The sequence below is a fragment of the Periophthalmus magnuspinnatus genome, chromosome 21 (assembly GCF_009829125.3).
Source record: "Periophthalmus magnuspinnatus isolate fPerMag1 chromosome 21, fPerMag1.2.pri, whole genome shotgun sequence".
Classification (NCBI taxonomy): domain Eukaryota; kingdom Metazoa; phylum Chordata; class Actinopteri; order Gobiiformes; family Gobiidae; genus Periophthalmus; species Periophthalmus magnuspinnatus.
In genome coordinates, this window is record NC_047146.1 from 13,666,676 (window position 1) to 13,690,028 (window position 23,353).

A 23,353-nucleotide genomic window follows, 5' to 3' on the forward strand; every position below is an offset into this window, starting at 1 on the left:
GCTCTGCGCAGGCCAGACGCGGCTATGCTGGACCGGACCATTACGCACGCGTTTGTAGGGGTGTCCAAAAGTTCAGTAGTGATAATAATATATATAATAGACATATTTCGTAGCGTTTGGTCCAAGTAAGTATTTGAATAGGGTGGAAGTGTGTGTCTTTGGTTATTTTCCGTATTTAAAGAGTAGTTTTGTGGAAATGTGAAGTCATATTTCAAAGTTGTTTCCTCCTCTGTTGTTGTTTGTGTGATAAAGCATGCATACCTGGCATTCCACTGTTTGGTAGCTCCCGTCTCTGTCAAGTTTCACTCTATTTTGTTCCTGTAAAACTACAAAGTACAAGAGTTCAGACATATAATGGGTTAAGAGCTATGTATTTATTTAGTATTTCTGTTATAATTAATCATGAAGGTGCAAATGTTGGGAAAACAAAGCTCTCTGCAAAGTCTAAATGACTCAGAAATGACAAAAAAAAATTGCCTTCCTATGCAAAATGTTGTATTTTCAAGTAATTCAGTTACTGCTTGCTGGTACTATAAAAATTGCATGTTACCACTGTTTCTCTTCAGATTATAAATGTATCCTGAATGTGAGTAAATGTCCATATAACTATAATGTGGTTTATAGTATTCTAATATCATTTTCATAATTGTATTAATACAACCATTACTTAGTGGTTATTTTGTACCTTCCTGTGAAAGTAACTATTTATATCCGTGTTGTTAACGCTTCCCGTGGTAATAAGTCATTTTCTAACATTTCATTCATTCATCTTCACATTGATTATAAGGTCAATAAATTTGGATGTTTGATTGGCCCCAAGCTACACCCTGAGATTATGAGAATCCACAACTGTTGGTTGGTAACATTTGATATTGCAAATAATTTTACAGTTTTTATTGTCATCAACAATCATGGAACTATCAAAATTATCTATACAGTGGTTCTCAAACACACCAAGCACTCTTAAGAAACAATTTAGCCTTCAAAGTACAACCTAAACCAAGTCTATAACAGGACAATTTTAGGTTTAAACTAGGACAAAACTATGTGTAATATAAGACTACAAAACTGTGATACTAGGACTAAACAAAGACAACAACATGAATTAAACTGAACCTAGATTCAACAAATATTTGAACTGCAGAGGCCCCTGTGTACCCCCTGTAAGATCTTCACAGTTTAAAGTGCATATGACATGTGAGACCATTAGACCACTGGCTTCACTAAAACACACTTAATACAAATGACTCTTGACTTTTTTGGTAGTTATTATTAATATTTCAATTATGTTTATAATTTTACTTGCTGGTTGGACACAGCAGTGGATATGATGCAGAGATGGAAGAGGCAGCATCCCTAGTCTTTAGTCCTTGTCTTTGAACACAGTTTTCTTTACGTATCTCACACATTCCATAGGGCTGGGACATGGGGTCTCCACGTTCCTGTCCCGGTGTAGTTTAGCACAGTGGGGTGAAGGCTTCAATAGGGCCTAATGCACTTGAAAGAGCTCATTAGCCACAGCGTTGTCCCGGCCCTGGATATGCTGGATGTCGAGGCTGTAAGCTTGGAAATTGAGGGCCCAAGCACATCAGTCGGTATAATAAAGTTGTGTTTTGGATCTACAATTTGTTTTCTTCATCTTACCCCGAACACCAGCTAACCACTTCTTAGCCACTTCCTGAGCTATATACAATCTGTACCTAAAACTGTGTACAAAATTAAGCAGGTTACAAGGAGGATCAGCTTCCTTCCAACTGTCCTGAAGAAGTGCTAGAGGGCTGTGGATCTTATGGCCAAAATCAATGTTGTTAGGACTAAAAACTTTACCTTTTGAGCAGATAACAACAGCCACGGTAAGGCCTCCTCCCAGTCACCTTGCATTTGGACACAAAAAAGCACAACATGAATTGAAGGGGAGACAGCAACGTGGAGTACTGTACACCCAAAGCAGAGACTCGCAAACAGACCAGGAAGAAGGGTGGCATTTTGCAGTGAAGTTTATGTGAAGTTTATGAACATAAATTACAATTCAAAGACTCGCAGCCGACAAACAACAGGAGCTGAACCGATGTAACAAAGAGCTCACCATCTTACAAATAAAACACTTTAATACAAATTCAGACAAAGTTAGATGAAATTATTTGAACAAACATGGATTTTAGCCTCCATTTTGTTATAACTGGATCAACGCCATAACAAAGCGGGAGCCCTGGCTCATAACACTGTGTACTCAGATCTGGAAGAAGACCTGCAGGTTGTCTGAGTGTCTCTGCATCCACTGAGGGAGGAATTTACTGCGGCAGGTAGAGAGACAGCACGGCCCATAAATCAAATGCAATCTACCCACCGCTGTCAGCCCTGATTGGAAAACCAACACTGTGGCAAGCTAGTGTGGATTAATGGCACAACGCAGGCTCCATACCAAAACCGCTGTCGTGTTCGGACTTTATCAACCCTAAATCTTTCCCTCTGATCTGCTTCCAACCATCTTGTAGCCGTTGGGTGTCTATAATTGCAGTGTAATTATTATGCAAGTGATGATTGTGCACATATAGGTCAGCTTTGGGGCATGTACCGAGTGTCGGTCGGTCAGTGGGTCAGTGTTGGGGAGAGAAGAGGTGGCTGAATCAGCACTTTCCACAGGGGGGAGGGAGAGGAGGGAGGGACCCATTCAGACCACCAGCTATTATCAGACAGAAAAGGAAGGTTATCTCTTATCTCAGCATCTGTGGAGCAGTAAAAGGCATTTGTAATTGTATGTTTAGGCTTGTAATGCAGTGCTTGTACAAGGCAGAAGGATAAACCATTTCTGATGTGTCAGTGTTGCAGATGGAAGATGATGGGATTGTAGAAAATTCTGTCCTTGCATTAAGGGGGAAATACTTACCGGTAGTTCATAATAGTTTTGTTTGACAATCCCAGTCAAAATTGTAGCCTATGCTTTGTTTTTTCACTTCCAATTCTACAATGAAGTGGAGACAGAAAATGGTAAATCTATTTAAGAACTATAGCTTTCCGCTCCTATTTTAGTACGCTTACTCTATTGTTAGATTATTTTGTATATTTTATCAGTATTATTGCTCATTGTCTGTGACTCAAACACACCTACAGATGATGTTCTTAGTTTGTGAAATTATATTTTATGACAGTGGCTTATTCTAAATCAATACTCAACTACCACATATAAAAACAGGGTTAGAACACACATTGTTAAACCGGCTCAAACTTGTAACTGTAAAGATGACAGGACTCGGCTCCCACAGCTATTAAAAGTGCAGGCACATGTGTAAGGTCACTGCCTGGGTATTTCCAAAGGAAATCATGAGGGTTACTAGGGTGCAAGCACATATTTGTACAAGAACTATAAACATGTGTGACTTATGTTGACATTATTGGGTTCATAATTTATTCAAGGGAATATTTGATCATTTGAAGAGGAATTAAATAACTTAGTGACTGTATCAGATTATTTCCATCTTTGGAGCAAAATTTGTCTTGCTCTAGGACAGATATTATGTATAGGCAGCTCTTGAGGCCAAAATGAGACCGCTGTCTCCAGTCTACATTTACTTGTGAAACGTCTTATTGTCCAAGAATCAGGAAGCATGCTTTTAGCATGCTGCCTGTTGTCAGTTTATTGTGATGGCAAAACTCCACTTTGGCCAATGAAAGATGTGAAAAGTGTTTATACACTAATCGTGGTGAATAATTAGGATGCTCAGAAAGCATAAGGTAAGTGAGGAATAACTTTGGACCACTGCAACGTGTTTGAAATGAAAGAGTTTTGTTTTTATGAATGATAAACAAGGCTGGATCACATTACCAACTCTCTCTCCTAACTTCAAATTAGATGCTTCCTTTGTATCACACTTTGAACTGCATTAGTCACTTGGAATCAAAATGACTGAATAATCCATCACAGATCACAGTGCACTGGCTTGTACAAAATGACTGATGACTCTGTCACAGGCTCCGCAGTGTAATTAGTGTCATGTGCTGCATAATCTGCATTTGATATACCTTTGGAGATATAGCTCCAAAGAATGTGCCATCACTTTTAATATGCTCTTGTTTGTTTTGTGTTCCTGGACTCCAAAAATATGTTTCTATGCAGTATGATTCAGAAGAAAGCAAAAAGAAAATCGCAGGGTTAGTACTTGTAGAAGTACAGTACACCGACAACTATCTAACCCCCTGCTCATTTTAGACAATCTCATGACCTGAGGTCATGATCACTTGCTCGAGGTCATAATCTGAGCTGCCTGATCCGATTTATTTATCATCCCAAACACGCTCTTCACAGTAAAGTTGGCAACATAGACTTGAAACACTATGCGGCGTGCTGTTGAGTCTCTCCATAAATAATTAAGTACACTAGGGATGTGAAGATTATTTGGTTAAATGCTAATTGTGACAGGATTTAAGAATTAAAAGATAAAAATGTTATCTAATAAACTGGTCACATACTAGTGAAATACAACTTGAATCAAAATGTTTTTAGTGTTGTTTAGTCATGGTGTCAATTATTAAAAATAATCATAAAATCATGATGTTTCTTCTCACAATAATTTTTTCACATTGTGGCTGAAGACCAATGCTCTAAAATAGCTTGGATTAACCTGAGTGATTTGTTTTTTGTTTTTGATATGCATTGTGGGACTTGCTACTACACAAGAGCCACATGAGTTATGTTTTTTGTAAACTTGAACAATGTCCCATCTTTTCTTTATTATGAAAAATGGAACACTTTTTATTACGTCATTTAAAGGCACACTATTTAACTTTTCCATGAACACAACTATCTGCTTGTCTCCATGGAGATGTTATCACTTTGCCTGGAATATTCGTTTAATGCCATACTGTGGAACATTTTAGGGACAATTAGATGGCAGACCTCCCCAAAAGAAAAGTGTCCACAGTCCACAGTGCACCTTTAACATAAAAATATCTTATAATTTCAGCTACAGAGAGCTAAAAATCTGTGAAATTCCCAGGTGTCAAAATGAGTCAGTTATTTAAAATAGACTTGATTGACAGCAGTATTAAGATTAGCTTTCGTTTTGCCTGTGCCAAATGCGTGCCAGGTACGGCATTTGTTGTGAGGCTTTGACATAAAGAGGTGCAGCACCACTATGCTTTTCCATTGTGCACTTTCTGCTGCCAGGCAACTCTCCAAACTTTATTGTAAACATTGTTAGCTGTTTGAGCCTGTACTTTGTCTACGTAATGCCATTGTCTATATCTGCACTGGGGGAAGTGAATGTGCTGTCCACAATGGTATTACACCATTGGGACTTGTATGGTTCTTTGTGCTAAATATATTTCAGCTCTTTGCTGTGTTTGTACAATTTGCCTTACACTACCTTTTGTAAATATTGTACACAGATCTTGCTAATACACTTTTTGATTTAAGTACATAAAGAGCATACCTTAGGAAGCTAACTCCGCTCCATTGAAAATTAAAACCTATTAACTAAAAAGTTTTGAAAATGTACATTGTCATTACCCACATGATAATATCAGTAAGTTCTGTCTTTGTTTTTTGTTTTTTTAATTAATTAATATTCCTCAGTATTATTGGTATCCAAAAACTCATGGTTGATATGTCTAGTACATCAAAGTAGTAATGCATTTACTGTCTATTACAATTAAATGTTCTTACAAATGATTCCTACCAAAATCAAGCTTTCCTTTAAAGGTGACAAATTATGTAAAACCAGCTTTTATGAACTTTAACCATGTTCCCTCAGCATTCGCTTACTCAGCTGTACTTTGATTCAAAAATGTCACATTGCCATTTTTCAACAATAGATATGTAAATGAAAATCTTCTGGTTACTTCTTTAAAATGGGACTGAACATCTAAACTCCTCCCACAGCCACATTTCAAATAGAGCTGCTAAACTGGGCAGAGCCTGTGGACTAAAGAGGAGAGAGAGGAGAGAGGAGGGGTGGGGTCTGGAGATATAAGGAACAGTGTGACTGGTCTAACAGATATTCACACTTCAAACCCGTCCCTGAAGCCAGGTGTTTCTAATCAGAAACACCTGGCTGTAAGCAAGGCAGTCCTGTGTGATGTCATGCAGTACTTGAAATTGCAGAGGCCACTGAAGGCTGCACACCATGAGATTTAGGCCTTTTTGACCAGAAAGCTGCAAATGTATCTAGTTTGCACTATAACAGCCAAAAGATTACTAGGAGCAGTAGACAATGCTCTTAAAACACCAAAAACACACCGTATACACAATTTAGTAAATATTTGTGTTATAGTTTAATACTTAATACTGCATGAAGCATAAAGTTATTTCTCTATTCTAGTACAATTGTTTAGCTATATATTTACAGCAATATCAAACTGCTGACCTTTCTCTAGCCCGCACATTTCTTTCACCTGAAGAATTTATAAGTTTTTGGGTTTTTTTGTTTGGTTTTTGTTTTGACAGCCCGGAGTGTTGTTTACCTGCTTTACATATTTCAGCTACTTTCTATAGCTTTCCTCTGAAGCGTCACATGATGGTGTACTGAGGCCTGCATCACATGTGTGATAAAGTATGTGCTCCCTCATCACGATTTATGCTTCTCGGACCTCGTTTGGGGATCTCAATGGCCTCTCTGATCCAGCGGTGGCATTTATTTCTTTCAGCGCGGATGACCCTGACATTGTTCAGTCCATGATGTGGTTTTGTCTGTTTTGTCTTTGAAATGGTCAGATATGTTCTTTTATTGCTCTTGCTTGTCTGTTAGTCATTTCTTTTCCACTCTCTTTTTGATGTTTGACGTTATAAGACCACTAATTTAACCAAAAACACAATTTCTGCGACATTCCAGCTGCTAATTGATTTATGCGTGACCTTTCAGTTCTGTTGCCATCTACACTAATGCTCCAGTCTCCTGCTGATAAAACTTTTATGAGCTTAAGTAATGAAGAGCGTCTCCTGATGCCTGCAGGTCAACCCGGGACTTTCCAATTTAAGGCCATTGCTTTGTAATTCGGTTCCATTCACACTGAATTTTGGATAACCTTAAATGTAAGATAAATGCACAAATTCTATTATGAGGAATAATTTGAACTGAATGGACTTTTGTGTGATATCCAATAAAGCGTTGCTACTGTCTTGTCAGAACTTGCTTTGGGACAAGTCTGAAACATGAAAGAGTTTTTTTGTGTACAGTGTCTAAAAAGATTGTAATGGCGTAATCTGTGTGCATTCAGATTGATGACAAGGATTATGGATTAACTAGATTTTTAAGGTTTGTTGTTCTAACTTGTCTAAGAAATATTGGAGGAGTATTTAAGGTCATGGGATATAGTAACAAGAATTGCCTTGTCAATAGTGATGCAAAAATTTTGATATGTTGATACTAACTGAGGTAAGAAAAGAGATCGATTCTTGTCTGAAAAAGTGTTGTTTTTAAATAAAACTTCAATACATTTTTGAAATACATTGTTTATATTTTAGTCTATCTGCTCATTTGTGTACATTTTAGATCAGTTAGAGCTGGGAGCGAACATTATGATGACTTCTTCACACCAAAGGAACTTCTTCATAGTAGTTTCAAACATGATTTTGAAATGAAAGGAATAGACTCGATACTCAATACTGATTCTGATACAACAATGATAATTAAAAACTCTCTTTCATTAGACAATATAATCTGATTTTAACATTAAACGTATGGCTGTATACGAGTCTGTTTTGGCTTATACTTGTTCTGATACAGCTCAAGATCACTCTAAAGATATTCAGGAAAGGTTCATTTCTGTCTTATTTTGTGACGTTTTTAGTATCAATTTCCGCTACAAATTTTAGTAACGATTGCTATCTGATTTTCGATACTTTTGACAACTCTAGTTTCAATATATTCTTTATAATAGCAGTTTCAATACGTTGAATAGAAAACTCATTGGTGTCAGTTTTGGATCGATATTATGATATTTGCTATTTAGTATTACTTCTTATCAAATGGAAACAAAAGTCACTGGTGTTGCCCATCACTAAGCCAAAGTAATTGTAAAAATGTTTGAAAAGGCTGTTCAATGGGATGTAAAATGACTTTGTATGTGGTCGAGTTGTGCAACAGAAACGGGGAGAGAACTTCCCCTCACTATCAACCAGGAAGTGTGATGCCGGGAAGTCTTCTCATTCTCTGTGCACTTTGAAACCACGGCCAATTGAAGAATACCCCTTTTTATTGATTCTGGTAAAATGCACAGGGCAAAATACAGTGTTTACTGAATATGATGAATGTATGGTTTTCTCTATATGTTCAAGTGGAGGGACGTCAACACACAACAAATAGCATAAAGATAACATATGTGTCGCAAAACTAATAACCCATTTATCCACTGAAAAGAGACAATTTTGGTAAGGTTCATTTAAATCCATAATTGTTTACTTTACATTAGGAATACAGTATATCACCCTAGAGTCTGAATTTGTTGTAATCCATATGTTATATCTACATTTTAGATTCAGTATGTAATCGCATTCATATACACTGACCCTGTACACCAAACTCAAGCTATGGTAGGACTCGGTAATTAATCAAATGTCAATTGAGATCGACATTCAGTCATTTCTAATTGCCAATATGATATAAGGTAAATGCTTATGTCTTTTTAATGGAGAGGTCTATAGCCAAAAATGTGGTTTGCAGTTTAGACTGGAGGAAGAAATTTGCTTATTTAATGATTATAGAATGTAATGTTTAAGTTCAGGAAATCAAAGCCAAAGCAGAAAGTCATTTGTATTTGTTTTGAATGAGGCAAAATAAAATTTAATTAAAACACTATGAAAAAATGGCTGACATATTGTAGGCCTATTTTCTCACAAATCTCTTTACATTGCACATAAACTATTATTGTATCAAATATTTACATCTGAATTAAAAAAAAGTCAATTAGTTCATACATAACATTCTGAATTCAAAGTGTATGATTCTCTAAAATGCCCCGTGCTACTATACATTGTCACTGGCATGGCTTATCTCCACCCCATCTACAAATAGCAGGAAGCCCCTGAGGCCAGATCCTGAACTAAAACAATGCACCTACTACTAAACTAGAGTTCACTTCCTGCACAAATGATACACGATCGCAAGCAGATAGTCTACCGCAAGATTCTAAGTATTTTCCCATTTCCAGTTTTATCCATCTGACTTGATTTTTGCCGTTCTCCGGTTGAAATGTGATCTTTTTCTCTTGCATTCCTCCCCTGTCCCCTCGGCATACCATAGTCCACACATCTCAAGTTTCCATGGACCTACAGGGTATTGTTTATTTTGCTTAACATAAGTGTGTGTGTGTGTGTGTGTGTGTGTGTGTGTGTGTGTGGGGGTGTGTGTGTGTGTGTGTGTGTGTGGAGGGAGGGGGGTGACAGATATAGCCAATGCCAGCTAAAAACGTCAATCCATATCATTGCATTTGAAAGTACAATGGTAGCGCCTGTCTGGGGAATACCATAGTAGAAGATCGTATCAGCAGTTGGGTTGTGCGTACAAATAGCACACGTGTGTAATGCTAATTGTAGCTATACAAAAGTGCCCTATAATGGACAAAGGGTATAGGCCACATCTGATCTCCAAGATGTCTGCTCTGAGAGGCTGCAAAAAGGACAGTTCATTCCCCAGGAGATCAGTTCTGCGCAAATTTATGAGACCCCTTGCAACCCCCCACTCCTCTACGGAGTGCCCTTCGAAGTGATGGGGGCAGGACATTAAATAAAAAGGGCTTTGGAGGGCAACAGGGAAATAGCTAGCTGCACAGTTACTACACTTTGAAATGATTAGCTAATAGCATCTATCTTTTTTGCCCCAGTAGAGATATATTGTAAAAGCAGCACAGGGTCAAAATGAGACCCATGTGTGCTGTCTGCATATTCACCTTATGCTGGAAGTTGCCGTGGGCGCCGCCATCGTCACTCGGGTTGTATTATTTTGCATGGGGCTGCCAATCTTGACTAGCTCTATACGGACTACAAAGCAGTTTCAAAGCCTCCCAGAGAATCGGTGCATTGTTGACTTGTTGGTCACATGAACATAGAACGTTTTAGACAAACTAACCTACTTCATATCATATTCTGATGGCAAAACATTTTTCAGATTTTCCATTGGGATTCCTGCTTAACCAGAAGTACCAACACAAAGAAAGTGTGGTTTAGTCACATTTAGAGGCAAAAATGGGCGGGGTGGAATAAGGTCAATAATTATAAACTGTTTTGCTATTAGCATGCTAGTTGGTGATATTTAATTAGGATGCTAGGAATGAATTAGAATTAAGTGATAAATACACTTGGACTGCTGTAAACCATTTAAAATAAAGTGTCATGTTTTTAAAATCATGCCTTTAATGTATTGGGCCACTTTAAGCCTATTTTGCATAGTTATGTTTTGTTAGATTAATACATCATAAAAATTGGGTCACTATAAAAACCTAGATGTTTCTTATGTAAATGCCATTTCATTCATACGTTGGCACTCATAAGAGCCTTTTTTGAATTTCAAGACTAGCTATCCTACTACACAGGGCCATTAAATATAGTTCCTCTTTGTAACAGGCAAAACTTGTAGTTTTCTTTTTATGCTCTAAGTTGTGAAATCACTTGTTCAGGAAAACATCTTTTACTCCATACAGTATTTTCTACAAACAATTCATATAATACAGCAATTTGTGAGACTGTAAGATATTTTAAAATGTATTTTGTTTGATGAGAACCATAAGGTTATCAAATCAGAGACATTATGTGGTTCATGTATGTTGGAGTAATCTTTATTTTCATATATTCAAGACACTACTGCTCTGAAAATCCCATTTTCCCCTATAGATATTAGATTCTCTGTATACTATTAAATCTGATAGACTTATGCAATAGTGTGATTGTAATTACTGCACAAACACAATTTTCTACTTATCTAAAATGACTTTCATTTTCCCTACAACCAGAATTTGGTCAGGCAAAACCACAAATACTGCAAAAAGAATGTCTGAATAACCCCAAATTTCTTCACGCAGTCATCCCACCAGTTTAACCTCTTCCTCCCCGCTTACTCATCTGCTATGTCTCTCTTTCATTTCTCCACAGAAAGTAGCCAACGTATTCCTTTAGCCTGCCCGGCAGAAGAGTGACTCATAAATTATATAAAGTGCTTCCAGAGAGCAGGCCCCTGCGTTACCGCCAGCCACAACAATCGCAGACTCTGAGGCGTATTTGTCATAGAGTCTTAACCCTCCTCATGTCACACAGGAGTATTTCCGTCAACACTGGCTGCGTTTCCACCCTTTTAAATATCCTGTATATAAGTAATGGGTGGGGAAGTGAAGCATTGCAACATAGAGAATATGCTGCATTAAAAGATATAACATTCATGACTTGTACTAACAAAGAAGGTTAGACATTTGTGGCAAAACTGTTGTTGTGTCCTTAGGCAAGGCTCTTCACCCACATTCCTGGTATGAATGTAATGTGTGTGTGAGTGTTGGTGGTGGTCAGAGGGGCCGGTGGCGCAGATTGGAAGCCTTGCTTCCATCTCCCCTTCCCTGTCACAGGAAAGCTGTTCCTACAATAGTAGCTTATCACCGAGTGGGACTGAATGTACTCCACACTCCACTGCAAAGCTCTTTGGATCTCTTGAAAGGTGCTAAATAAATCCAATGCATTATATTTATTAATGTTCTAAATTTGGAGGACAACAATCTGTATCAGGTTTGCTCTTAGTAATCCTTCTTGTGCAGTGTGCATGTCTTTGGAGATTTAGTGAATCTATACTTTGAATTATTGAATGGATAGTCTATAGATGTGAATTGTCACTACTGCAATTTACTGTCAGCTCAATAGTCCAATTTCCCCATCTCACACCCATAGGTGCTGGAATAAGCAAATTAGTGGAAGCATTTTCTAGCTATAGCCTACAGTATTTTTGAACACTTTCTTTACAAAAGCCAAACTTTACTAAACTGATTACTTAACTTGAAGGATGACGGTGTTGAATATTTTCGTTAAATTTTATTTTTCTGAAATTTGGCCCCTGCCTGTGAGATATTGTCTTGAGGGATTTACCAGAACAACTAGGATCAAGTCATAGATCCCAATCTGGTGTCAAGGTAACAGGCTCATTCGTCAAGTAGATTTACTGACACCTCTAAGCCCTAAATGTTTGCCAGCTCCAAATAGTTTAAACATACTCAGGATTGTTGGCGACGCATTTCACCGTCTGCTGAAACATTTTTGCTCCATTGTGGCTTATTTGCCCACAATAATATTCCCTTGAACAAAGTTAGATCCATTGCTTCTGGTTATGGACAATGTGTTTAAAGAGGAGATATTACACAGTGAAAACAGAACATTCATCATTACTTTTATATGAATGTAAACCTCAATACTGATCTAAAATGACTATCTATCTGTCACAATTGGCCCAAAGTTATTCTTCACTTAACTTATACACTCCGAGCATTCTAATAATTCACCTTGATGAGTTTATAAGTGCTTTTCACAACCTTCAGAAACCAGAGTGGAGGAAAATCTAGTTCACCCTCATAGATTAAAAGACCTAATTTACTCTGCTATCCCACTTAAACGAGCAAAGACTCGTTTTGGCCCAATAATTACTAATTTATTAGCAGTCTGGAGATACGTGGAAAAAGAATCTAAAAGCATACAAAAATGGCATAAGAACAGTCCACTTTTCCACAACTATTCATTACTATCTGGGGCCAAACCATTTGTTTTTTCACAATGGGAAGAGAAAGGGATTCATGTGTTAGGAGACATGTTTGGTGATTCTGGGCTTTTCCCTTTTAGTGATCTACGTGCCGTCTTTAACCTGCCAGCATCTTCTTTTTTTGTGTACTTGCAGTTGAGATCCTCCATGAAAGCCTATGGGGTTCCATGGACTGAACCTCTTACCACACACAAATTACACCATATATTAAATAGAAAAAAGAGCTTTGTTACACAAATATATAATTTATTATTGATTGCAAATTATAAACCATTGAAAATTGAAAATGTGTGGAGTAAGGATTTGGATGCAGCAATGGAGAATGACAACTGGAAAAGAATATGGAATACAGTTACTTACTCATCAAAAAATCCAAACCATCAGGTACTACATTTCAACTTTTTACATAGAACTTATTTAACCCCTAAAAAGAGATACCTGATGAAGCTCACTTCTTCTCCATATTGTGATAAATGTTCAGAGAATGTGATTGGTACTTTTATCCACATGTTTTGGGATTGTAAAGACGTCAATATATTTTGGAAAACTGTACATTCCTATTTAGTTAAAATGTTAAACAAAGATTTTTGTTTTACCCCACTTATCCTTTTGATTAATGATTTTTCGATGTTATCAAATTGGTCCTTTTTTCACAAAAAGATTTTACTGGCAGGGTTGACAGCAGCGAAAAAACTGCTGGCCCTTCGCTGGCAAACATCTAATAACTTGACTCTGAGTCACTGGATCAATACTTTTCGCTACATCATCAACATGGAACTATCAGTAGCTAAAATGCATGGAGCCAAAACAAAAACTATCTCATTATGGAGTAAAACCTTATTGGAGCTGGATAATCTTAAATAATCTTAAATAATCAAGTCTGTGTGTATGTATGTATGTATATGTGTATGTAATATATATATATATATATATATATATATATATATATATATATATATATATATATATATATATATATATATATATATATATATATATATATATATATATATATATATATGTGTGTGTGTGTGTGTAAGTGTATATGTAAATATAAGTATAGTAATGTATAGGGGTATAGGAATACACATATAATGTGCATGCATATACATATTGTTTTGTTTGTTGTTGTTTTTTTTTTCCATCTTGTACATATGGAGCCCAGGGAGGGGGGGTAGGATATCACCATGAGCTCGGGATGTGTGTTTTGTTTTTGTTTTGTTTTGTTTTTTTGTTTTGTTTTTTTTTTTGGGGGGGGGGGGGGGGGGATTGTGTTTTTGCTGTTATTATGTAAACAATAAAAAATTTGATCACAAAAAAAAAGAAACCAGAGTGGAGGCAAAGCTAGCAACAACAAGCATTCTAACATGCACTTCCTGATTAGCGGACAATAAAATCTTTGATAATTAGATGCAGAGAGCACGCAGAGGATACATTTTGACCTCAAGAACTGCTTATATAATACATCTGTAATGGGGCAAGACATTGCTCAAATACATGGAAAAAATCGGGAACAAAGCCTGTAATGATAGAACTGGGTCCAATGACTTTGTGTTGCAAACTGCAGAACTGATTGCTACTGACCAGCCTCTTCATAGTGGCATTTCATGGTAAACATCAGCAGATTTTTTATATAGTTACACAACATTTTTAACCTTATGTGAACAACCCTTTTTTCAACAAATCACAACTACAGATGAAATCCAGAAGAATATATGACTATCAAAACAAGCACGAATCACTCAAAATAGAACACTGAATAAGCCAATGGAGGCCAAAAACATTATCACATAGTAGTCAATTTTGCCTATAATGTCTCTTTTGAAAGAACTGTATGTAAGATTTTGACTTTTAATCTCCTAAACATGAACAGACTGTGCCCCAAGATACAACGTACATATATTCAAATTAAATACTATTACCAGTAACAATTGTAATGTTGATTTATTCTTAAAAATATTGGACATGATGGACAATATTGTTTATGTTATAATTTGGTATTTTGGTTCTCACTTAGCTGATCGGAAAGCAGACTTGAGTCTCTCATTTGGGTTGCCAGTTCTAATGTTTAAATCCAGTTGGTTCAAACCTAAAAGGACTCTCTCTGATCTGTATCTTCACAACCTAAATCCCAGCACCTGCAGCCAATCATGAATCAGTGCTAGTGCAGCCTCTGAACTCTGGAGGTTCTGAGATTTCACATGAGGCCTGTCCATATACTGAGAATGAAAAGAAACTTGTATGTGTCCTGTATATGCAGGTTAAGGCACTGGTCAATCAGGTTCCGTTGTAGTTACAGTATCTTTTTAAAGTAGTAAGAGTGCAGGCTACATACAGTTCCTTTAAATTAATCCTATGAAAAGTACTTCATTGTGTGTCCTATCACCACACTTCAGGGGTCACAGTCATAAATAGTTGAGTTGAAAGCTGAAGAATGTTAGAAATGCCAGTGTGGACTGGTGAAGTATTAGTGTGATTTATGTGTGGAGGGCTTGTTTGTATCAGCCAGCGTGACATCAGTAAGTCTTTCGCAGTGTGAGCCCATTTGAATACCAGCAAGGATCAGAGCGCAGCCGGGCGGTGCCATCCTCACATGACCCCGAGGAGCAGGCCCCATGGGAGAGACCGGGAGAACGGGCCGCGAGTCACTGTGCAAGAGCTGAACTCTACAAATAAACATAGCATGGAGGGGTTAATGTTCTTTTTAATTTTGTATTTGATTTTTTATGTACATTTTGAGGCTGTGTGATTTATCAAATTTAAATTGAAATCTTGGTTCAGGCATCTTTAATCATCAATGATCAGCTCGGGTCTTTCTAATTTAGTGATTTAAAGCCAATTGAGCAGAGTTCAGACTTAGGAATAAAATAAATGGCCATGTTGTTTTGTTTGTTTTAAATGGCATTATTATCCAGTCCATCTCGTTTATGTAAAAACATGTATTTGTTCCTAACATCAACATCTAAATAAAAAATTCAGATCATTCAATAATTTTAAAACATTTGATTGTTTTTATTGTCATATCTTTCAGCACTTTGTCATGGTTTGCCTAATCTGCTGTAAACTATACTGATTCCTTTTTCCACTTTTTGTTCCTGCAGACTTACAGACAAATTTCTTATTTACCTGTGTTTAGTTTATATTTTTCTCTTTTTACAATGCTGTTAATTAATTGTACATTTTATTTACTGTCATGGTTAATGTATTTGATTTAAATCTTTTTATATGTAGGCCTATGAGTTTTTATTTTATTTTTGGGGGGAGCGTCAGACCAGAACAACATGTATCTGATATTTTTACAATCAATATCACCAAATGCAAATGAGTTAATAAGCAGAATAACTGCTGGGACAGAGAATCTATGATGATGTCTGTCTCTTTAAATTAAAGTCTAAAATGAGACATACACTATTGTGACGTCTTCAGTTTCATGTCCTCAGGAGAAGTGTTCTGAAGGGTCCAGGTTTCCAAAAGTCACTCCGAGCTGCCCCCTACTGGCCTCTCTGTGTTCTATCAGGCATGAGGACAAATCAGGTCAAAACGGTCTGGCGATTTGGTTGTTGGTAAATGAGTATCACCTCTGTCAATAGTGCCATATGTGTTGATTACAAAAATGTAACAGATGTGTAGCAGACAAAAGACATTGCAATCAGACAATTTAGATGTAATCAAAGTCATAAAACTTGTGTAACTAAGCCACAAGTGGAACCCTACTGTGTGGTGAACTGGCCACAAGTTTTTTGGGTTTTTTTTTTTTTTTTTTTGGGGGGGGGGGGGGGATGCCTATCAGCAGAGGCCGTCCGAGCTCATCTGGGCCCCTATAAAGACACAGGCCTATAGTCTGTTATAGAGCCTGGTGGAGCTCTACAGACACAGGAGTCTGCAACACTGAGGAACTGACACAGTGTGGCCTATGACTTTAACATTTCTGTCTCTTTGTTTTTTCAGTTTTTGCATAAACCTAAAACATAGGTTCACACCTGTTATATACAACATTTTGAGATCTTTAACCTATTCAAAGATATATATATATATATATATATATATATATATATATATATATATATATATATATATATATATATATATATATATATTGTTTTAAATTGTTCATCGCTATGGCAACAGTCCTAATGTTTCATTATTCTGAAACACAGGGCTAGCCAGTTTGCTAATAGGCTAACTGCTTTATAAATGCTGATGCTGTGTCCTATCAAACACTTCTGTCCGTATCATACCCTGCAGGACCATCACAGCCTGTATAAAGGCTGCAGCAGGTTTTACTGGTCTGTGTGTGCACTCACACAGAGCGGAACATTGACCTTTGTGCAGAGTTTGAAATGGCACAAACACGCACATTTGACATAAAAGTTAAGTAAATTTCATTAAGCAAATGAGAACATAATGAAGTTAGTTGGTCTGGAGTTTTCATATGCAGAGCACTCAGTTTGCAGACGCGTAGGTTGGAAGAACCCTCAAGCAGCTAACCACCCGGCTCTCCTCGAGCCGCGCGCTGATTGGCCAGGCCCGAGTAAAGGCGGAAGTCTACAGAGCGGGGGATTCCCCGAGGGAAGTTCCCAACTCTACAGGGCTATGTAAAACATACACTACCATATCCTCTCCTGCGCTTCTAACTTTGCATCTCGAGATCAGGCGACGAAACTGCGGTGGTGTCAAAACAATATCTTCGGCCAAGGCAGTTACTCGAATGAAGGTAAGCAGACACAAACTCACAAAGCCGTGTAAAGTGGTGTAGAACTCGGTCTTCTGGATCAATGGGCTCAAAGGGAAGCTATGGCTAACTAGTCTCTGGAACAATTCGGAACTTTGAAGAAGAACTTGGCAACGCGAACCTTGGTGGAATGGAGGTGGTCTGTACTAGGACTGGTGGAGTGACTGCTGACTTTATGAGTGTTTACTATGTGTCCCTCCAGCTGCATGTCCCGGGCTGTGACAGGTAGCATCTGCTGCTGTGGGATTCAAGGCTGCAGTTCATGTGATTATGGAGAGTGTCATCAAGGACTATGTGGCTTGTTAATTATTTTCTAACATAAGAAACAAACTTTTCTAATGGGCTGTAAAACGTGGAAAGTGACGTGCACTCTTCGTGTCATTCTTGGTATGAACTACTCTGAACAACAATACATTTTTTTCATAATTGCGTCAATAGGCCTAATTATTTTCAGTTTCAGAAGCTAATTTTAGATGTATTATGGGCGTGGATGTTGGTATATTAATGCTTTTGTTTTGGGTTATAAAGCCTGCATTTGAAGTAGCCGATGAGTGCATTATTTAGTTATAAATGTAAGAAAGTTGTATAGCATTTATTATATATAAATTGGAATGATAAGTATAGTTATATACTATAAGTTATAGCAAACTGAATGAGGTCAAATAAAATCTGAATAAGGTTGCCATAACTATTTAGAAATGGTAGGCCTATAGAAGTTGTAGGCCAAACTTTTTTTTTTGTTTAGATTTTTTAAAACATTTCTATTTTTTTATTGTGTAATCTTTGTTTTAAAAAATGTATACATCTATTTATTATAGCAGGGCTCATGTCTGCTGTGTCAGTGATGATTGTGGAGCACACGGAATGGAAAGGAACATCGGAGACCAACTCAACAAAGCCTTCGAAGCCTATCGTCAGGTCTCCATTGAGAAAGAAATAGCTAAGAAGGAGCTGCAGAAAATGGTACGCCTCAGCATTCAAACATACAATTTATTCCAGTTTAGTGTTAATGCATTTGAACAAAATTATATGATTTTGTAGACTGAGTACTATGAGGGCTATACCCGTAAACTTCAAAAGCAGATAGAGGACCAGCAGCGGCTCATTTCGGTTCTTGAAGCTAAACTGACAGCTCTAAGGCCTCCACCTGCAGGTTTGTGCAAAAATGTTTCACCAAATATTTGTAGCTTTACATTGACCTAAAATGTGTTATTGCAGTGGGTGGTTACAATGTAAGAATCAAGTTTTTTTTTAACATGATCTGAGCTAGTTTCATATGGCACATGGGTCAACATGGCAATATTAAAATAGTTGTATTGAAGATGTGAAAATTTTAAGTATGACATCTAAAATTCTGTAACTATCAAAAAGGGTACAAAGTAATATTTATGCACTTTTATTTTTACAGTCTACTCAGTTTGGACGATACTTTAGCCCCTACCACCATATTTACGTGCATGTTTTAGCACATTTCTGATTGCAAAAAAATAATCTTTGTCATTATTCTAATCCCCAAAAATATCAAAACATTATTTTTGACAACCAAAAATGAGCATGATATTGAACTTACAATAGATGTGTGTTCTATTGCAACAGGGGATATGAAATGCGAGCCTTGTGAACATGCCCATGACGGCGCTAGTGCCTATAGAAAATTACAGTACCAGGTAAGTCTAAACGTCAACTCACTTTATGCAAACACCGACTGAATTCCTACACTGGGTTTATGTTGTGGCCTTTGCAGTTCTGCTTGACAAAGACAAGCTTCCTCTTCTGCTTGCTAGAACAGTGGTTTTAGTACAGGCTGTTCCAGTGGTCAACCGGTCTAACACCAGTCCTTTTTGAATTACTTTGAGTGCAGTGTTTCTAATATAAAGTGTATGAAAATCAGCCTACACATTTGGTCCACTGTGACACTAAGGAAAGCACAGTATTTCATCACAGCAGAAAAAAGCTAAACATTGAACGGTGGATTACACAACTTTGAAACAGTTTGCAGTAAACCTGTAGCAGTCTTGTGTCCTCATTTGACTAGTGAGTTATTATAACGCTTGATGATTTATTATTTATTCATTTATGTTAAAAATAAATAATAATAATTGTTTTATTTATTGTTATTTATTTATTTAGTTAGGTTACTTTACAAAATTAAAAATAAATAATAATGAAAATTCCACAGCTTCGTTTTATACAGTGTGACAGACTGAACCATTATGGCGTTGTTGAAAGCAGTGATATTCTGCGCCTTCATTAGATTAGCACAGCATAGTGAATTCTTGTTGCTACAAATGAGAAGGCACATACATGGTTTGAAATGCACAAGGTGTATCCACGTTGCTTCAGCAGATGGTGCTAGAGGATAAAATCACAGTGCGCTTCATGTTACATGCACCTGGGTCTGACAGCTTCTCACTTACATCGCGTGCTACACAATTTATTTTTTTTGTATAATCAATAATATAAGGTAATCCATGTCTTTTCCAGGACAATGCAGTCACTGGTGCAGCTGCTTTAAATTTACCAGCCGGCTCCGCTGTTGACTGGTATGTGTTGGTCTTCTACTTTTGACTTTTTTAGATTTTATGTGTCCATTATTTAAATTGTATTTGTGTTTGTCAGTCAAGATATGCAAGATGCATTTGAAGCCATTCAGGTGAAATTTCGGAAGATAAAGTCTTTGACCAGAAGACAAAAAGACCATCTAAAGAGGTTTAATGGAGGAAATGATACATTAAATGGTAATTTATTCAGTGGAATGTTTCAAATAATGTCACCTGCTTTTGTTATTTCCATATCTTTTACTATATATAACATAATTATGTGATCACAATAGCTAACTAATAGCGAAAGGTGCCGATCTGCATTAAAATGCCAAGCTAATCTCACTGACGTCACTGAATATATGATGTGAAATGGGGTGGCAAAACAATCTCACCATGTTATTGTGGATGCAATCTTATATCCCTGTTCCCTGAGGCTGCAGTGTTGAAGTTACAACATTTTTTCTTTTGTTTTTTTTCCGCAGTTGTTTTCCATGAGATACCTATTCACAAATCAAAATGATTCCCTATAGTAGGGTGCATCCCTCAAAAATATAAATTACTGGTTACTGGTTCTTTGAATTTAAACAATCAACACGTTTCATATCCTGTTTGTCTTGTATGACCTGCTCTGTGAAATGTTGCAGTAAGCTACAAAATTATCACTACCACACCATCTGAAACAGCATAAGGCCTTTTAGTTATTTTATCTTTTCACAGTATATTGAAATCAGTTATCTTTCTAGCACAGTATGCATTATTTAGAATTTCATGTACATTTTTACTGCTTTGTTTATCTTCTTAAATCAAAGCTTTTAAAAATGCTAACACACTTCCTTCCATGGCAGATCAGCGCTTCTCCATGCCCATCCAGTGCACGGACCGGACAGCGGAGGCCGAACGACCCTTCTCCTCCTCTGCGCTCAGGACAACAGCAGTAGACATCCCGCTCCCCGCCTCATCCCTGGCCTCCCGCGGAGCCGACCCAGACGACCGGGACTTGGACTCTCTGACCAAATTCAGTGTTAAATTTCCTCCCTCAGCGGACAGTGAATACGACTTCTTGAACAGCGCTCCGGACCGCCACGTGGCTCTAGCTGTGGCTGAGGAGGAGCCGGTGGAGCTGCCCCTGTCTTTTGTCTACTCCTCGTCCCCCTCCCACTCGCCATCGTCCTCGCTTTCCCAGGAGAGCGTACGGGGACCCCAGCAGGTGAGAATCGCACGAGAAGGTCTGAGAAAAACTAGTAGCAAATTATCAACGTCTGATTGGTCTGCGCTAATGGAGGAGTGAAACAGTGTGAAGTCCAAAAAAAAAATCTCCTCTGCTTAACTGTATTAATATGTGCAGTGGCATTTTTTCTCCTTAAGCAGGCTCTGGTTATATTTGGCATATTTGAGGCAACGTGTGAGCCAGATGGAAGCACATTACGCTGTGTGAAGCCGAGGAAACAAGTATGATGGATAAATGAGGAGTATCTGCTGATGTGTGTAAATATCTCATCAAATGATGAATGATAGAAAAGGGAGAGTGGTCAAGGGGCACACATGATTTTGCAGATTATAATGATGACTTGTTAATATGGGATATTTTCATTAAGAATATATGGTAATAAAAATGAAAAGGAATAACTAATTGAATTTTGGCATTAATAAAACTACGTCAAAAGTAGCTTTTTAAAAAATATTTTATAATAGGAAAAGGAAAAGCATTACTAATAACTCTATAGTTTAGTTATTTCAGTTTATATAGTTCAGCCATTTATGTTTCCTAGGCATCTGTTTGTTCATTCATTAAAAAGCGTTGCCACTTCTGCACTGCAGAGTTACCATTGGAACAAAAATGTGAGTAAAATAGTTATGTATTAAATTGTAAATTGTCCAAACACACTCATGTTTGGCTGAGGTAGTATTTATGTTTTTCTACAGCTGTCTTCAGGATGAATTTCACACACTTTGTAAATTAAAGTTGCTACAATTCCAACTTAAATAAGTTAGTTTACTGAAAAATAATTATAGTTATATTAAATAAATGTATAATTCAGTAGATTCTCTAAAAGAACAAAACGTTTTGGTGGTCATCCACCATCAGACACTGTGCGTAACAGAATTGCTCGTGAAATGCAAATAATACTAGGAAATCTTATCACCTAGAAATGATAAATAATCAAAATAACTCCAGACGAGACCATACAGATATTGCTTTACAAATATATACTGCCGCACACCTGACTTTTTTTTTTGTCCTCCAGCCACTGTGGAGCCCTGAGCTGTGCCGCGAGGTGGACGTGGGGGTAGATCTGGTGTCTCCGCAGAGCAGCAGTCCCGATAAATGTGCGTTCTGCCACGCTGTAGTTCCTCCGGACCGGATGAACAAGCACCTCTATACACATTTCTCCCACAAAAACGACAACAACCAGTGACACATAGCTGCACAAACTGACAGGACAACCACTCCGGAGAATCCCTCTGGTGGGGCCTGCACTGGATTTGAAATGACACTGCCATAAGACTTGAAAGCATTTATTTAATATTGAAGAATTGAATGGTACACTTGCCTATTTTTGAAAATATTTTACTCATTTTAATACTACATCGTGAGGCATCCGTGAGCAAATCAAATGAATATTTACTCTTACAAGAATTACTGTATTGCTCCTAATATGCATTTGTAAATATTTTATGCAGAAATATTGTGTTATTAAATGTTTACAAAATATCATTTATGATCTCAAAATGTTTTCTCTTGATCCTAGTGTCTAGTCTATTTTCATCTACAGTTTGAGCTGTAGAGAGAGTAAAATCTGATAATTCATAATAGATTAGCTCTATTTCTATACCCATACCTTTAGTTTACTGGAATTCTTTCAATTTGTAGCAGGTGCGCTATGTGTCATTCAAGGTGAGATATTTTTTTCTAACAGTACAACTTTACATCTGACCTCAACTTACCTGCAAGAACTGAATCCTATTGGTGATATTTTATGTTATCCTCTTATAGATGGTAAAGCTGCATGGTTTCTAAAAGTATCCTACTTCAGATATTTCAGAACATGTTTGTAGAGGACTAAAGTACAGGGTTAGCTGGTTTAACATAGTATTTTGTTGTTTGCAGTGGATATTCTCTAACTAATTGCAACCTTTGAGATTAGAAATTTCAACCTTTTTAATTACATTTTAAATTGTGAAAGTTTGTTAATAAAACAGTAAACTGCTATGTAAAATAATTCTTATATCTTGCGTGATAAAGGCCATTCTATATCTTCCACGACCGAACCTGTGCAGTTTAACTTGGCAACTCTCACTTTTGACTTGTGCGGTCTTTATTCACACCTTTGCTAACAATTGTGCTGATTTGAACAGTT

General features: G+C 37.2%; 1 protein-coding gene across 2 annotated transcripts; it reads left to right on the forward strand.

The window, feature by feature from the left end:
• The first annotated feature begins 17,170 nt into the window (after positions 1-17,170).
• On the forward strand, positions 17,171-22,620 carry tank (TRAF family member-associated NFKB activator). 2 transcript variants are annotated; one of them, XM_033987354.2, is made up of 8 exons: positions 17,171-17,433; positions 18,270-18,414; positions 18,493-18,604; positions 19,048-19,118; positions 19,936-19,994; positions 20,071-20,189; positions 20,840-21,201; positions 22,241-22,620. In XM_033987354.2, the coding sequence occupies exons 2-8, from the start codon at positions 18,316-18,318 to the stop codon at positions 22,409-22,411; spliced, it is 993 nt and encodes a 330-aa protein (XP_033843245.1). In that variant the 5' UTR covers positions 17,171-17,433; positions 18,270-18,315; the 3' UTR covers positions 22,412-22,620. The 2 variants fall into 2 exon arrangements, with proteins under 2 accessions (XP_033843245.1, XP_033843244.1); XM_033987353.2 differs by having other exon boundaries at positions 18,273-18,414.
• The last annotated feature ends 733 nt before the right edge of the window (positions 22,621-23,353 follow it).

Coding starts and splice junctions, on each gene's coding strand:
- tank (XM_033987354.2), top strand. CDS start 18,316: ATGGAAAGGAACATCGGAGACCAACTCAACAAAGCCTTCGAAGCCTAT. Junction 18,605..19,047: donor TCTAAGGCCTCCACCTGCAG/GTTTGTGCAAAA, acceptor CTATTGCAACAG/GGGATATGAAATGCGAGCCT. Junction 19,119..19,935: donor ATAGAAAATTACAGTACCAG/GTAAGTCTAAAC, acceptor TGTCTTTTCCAG/GACAATGCAGTCACTGGTGC.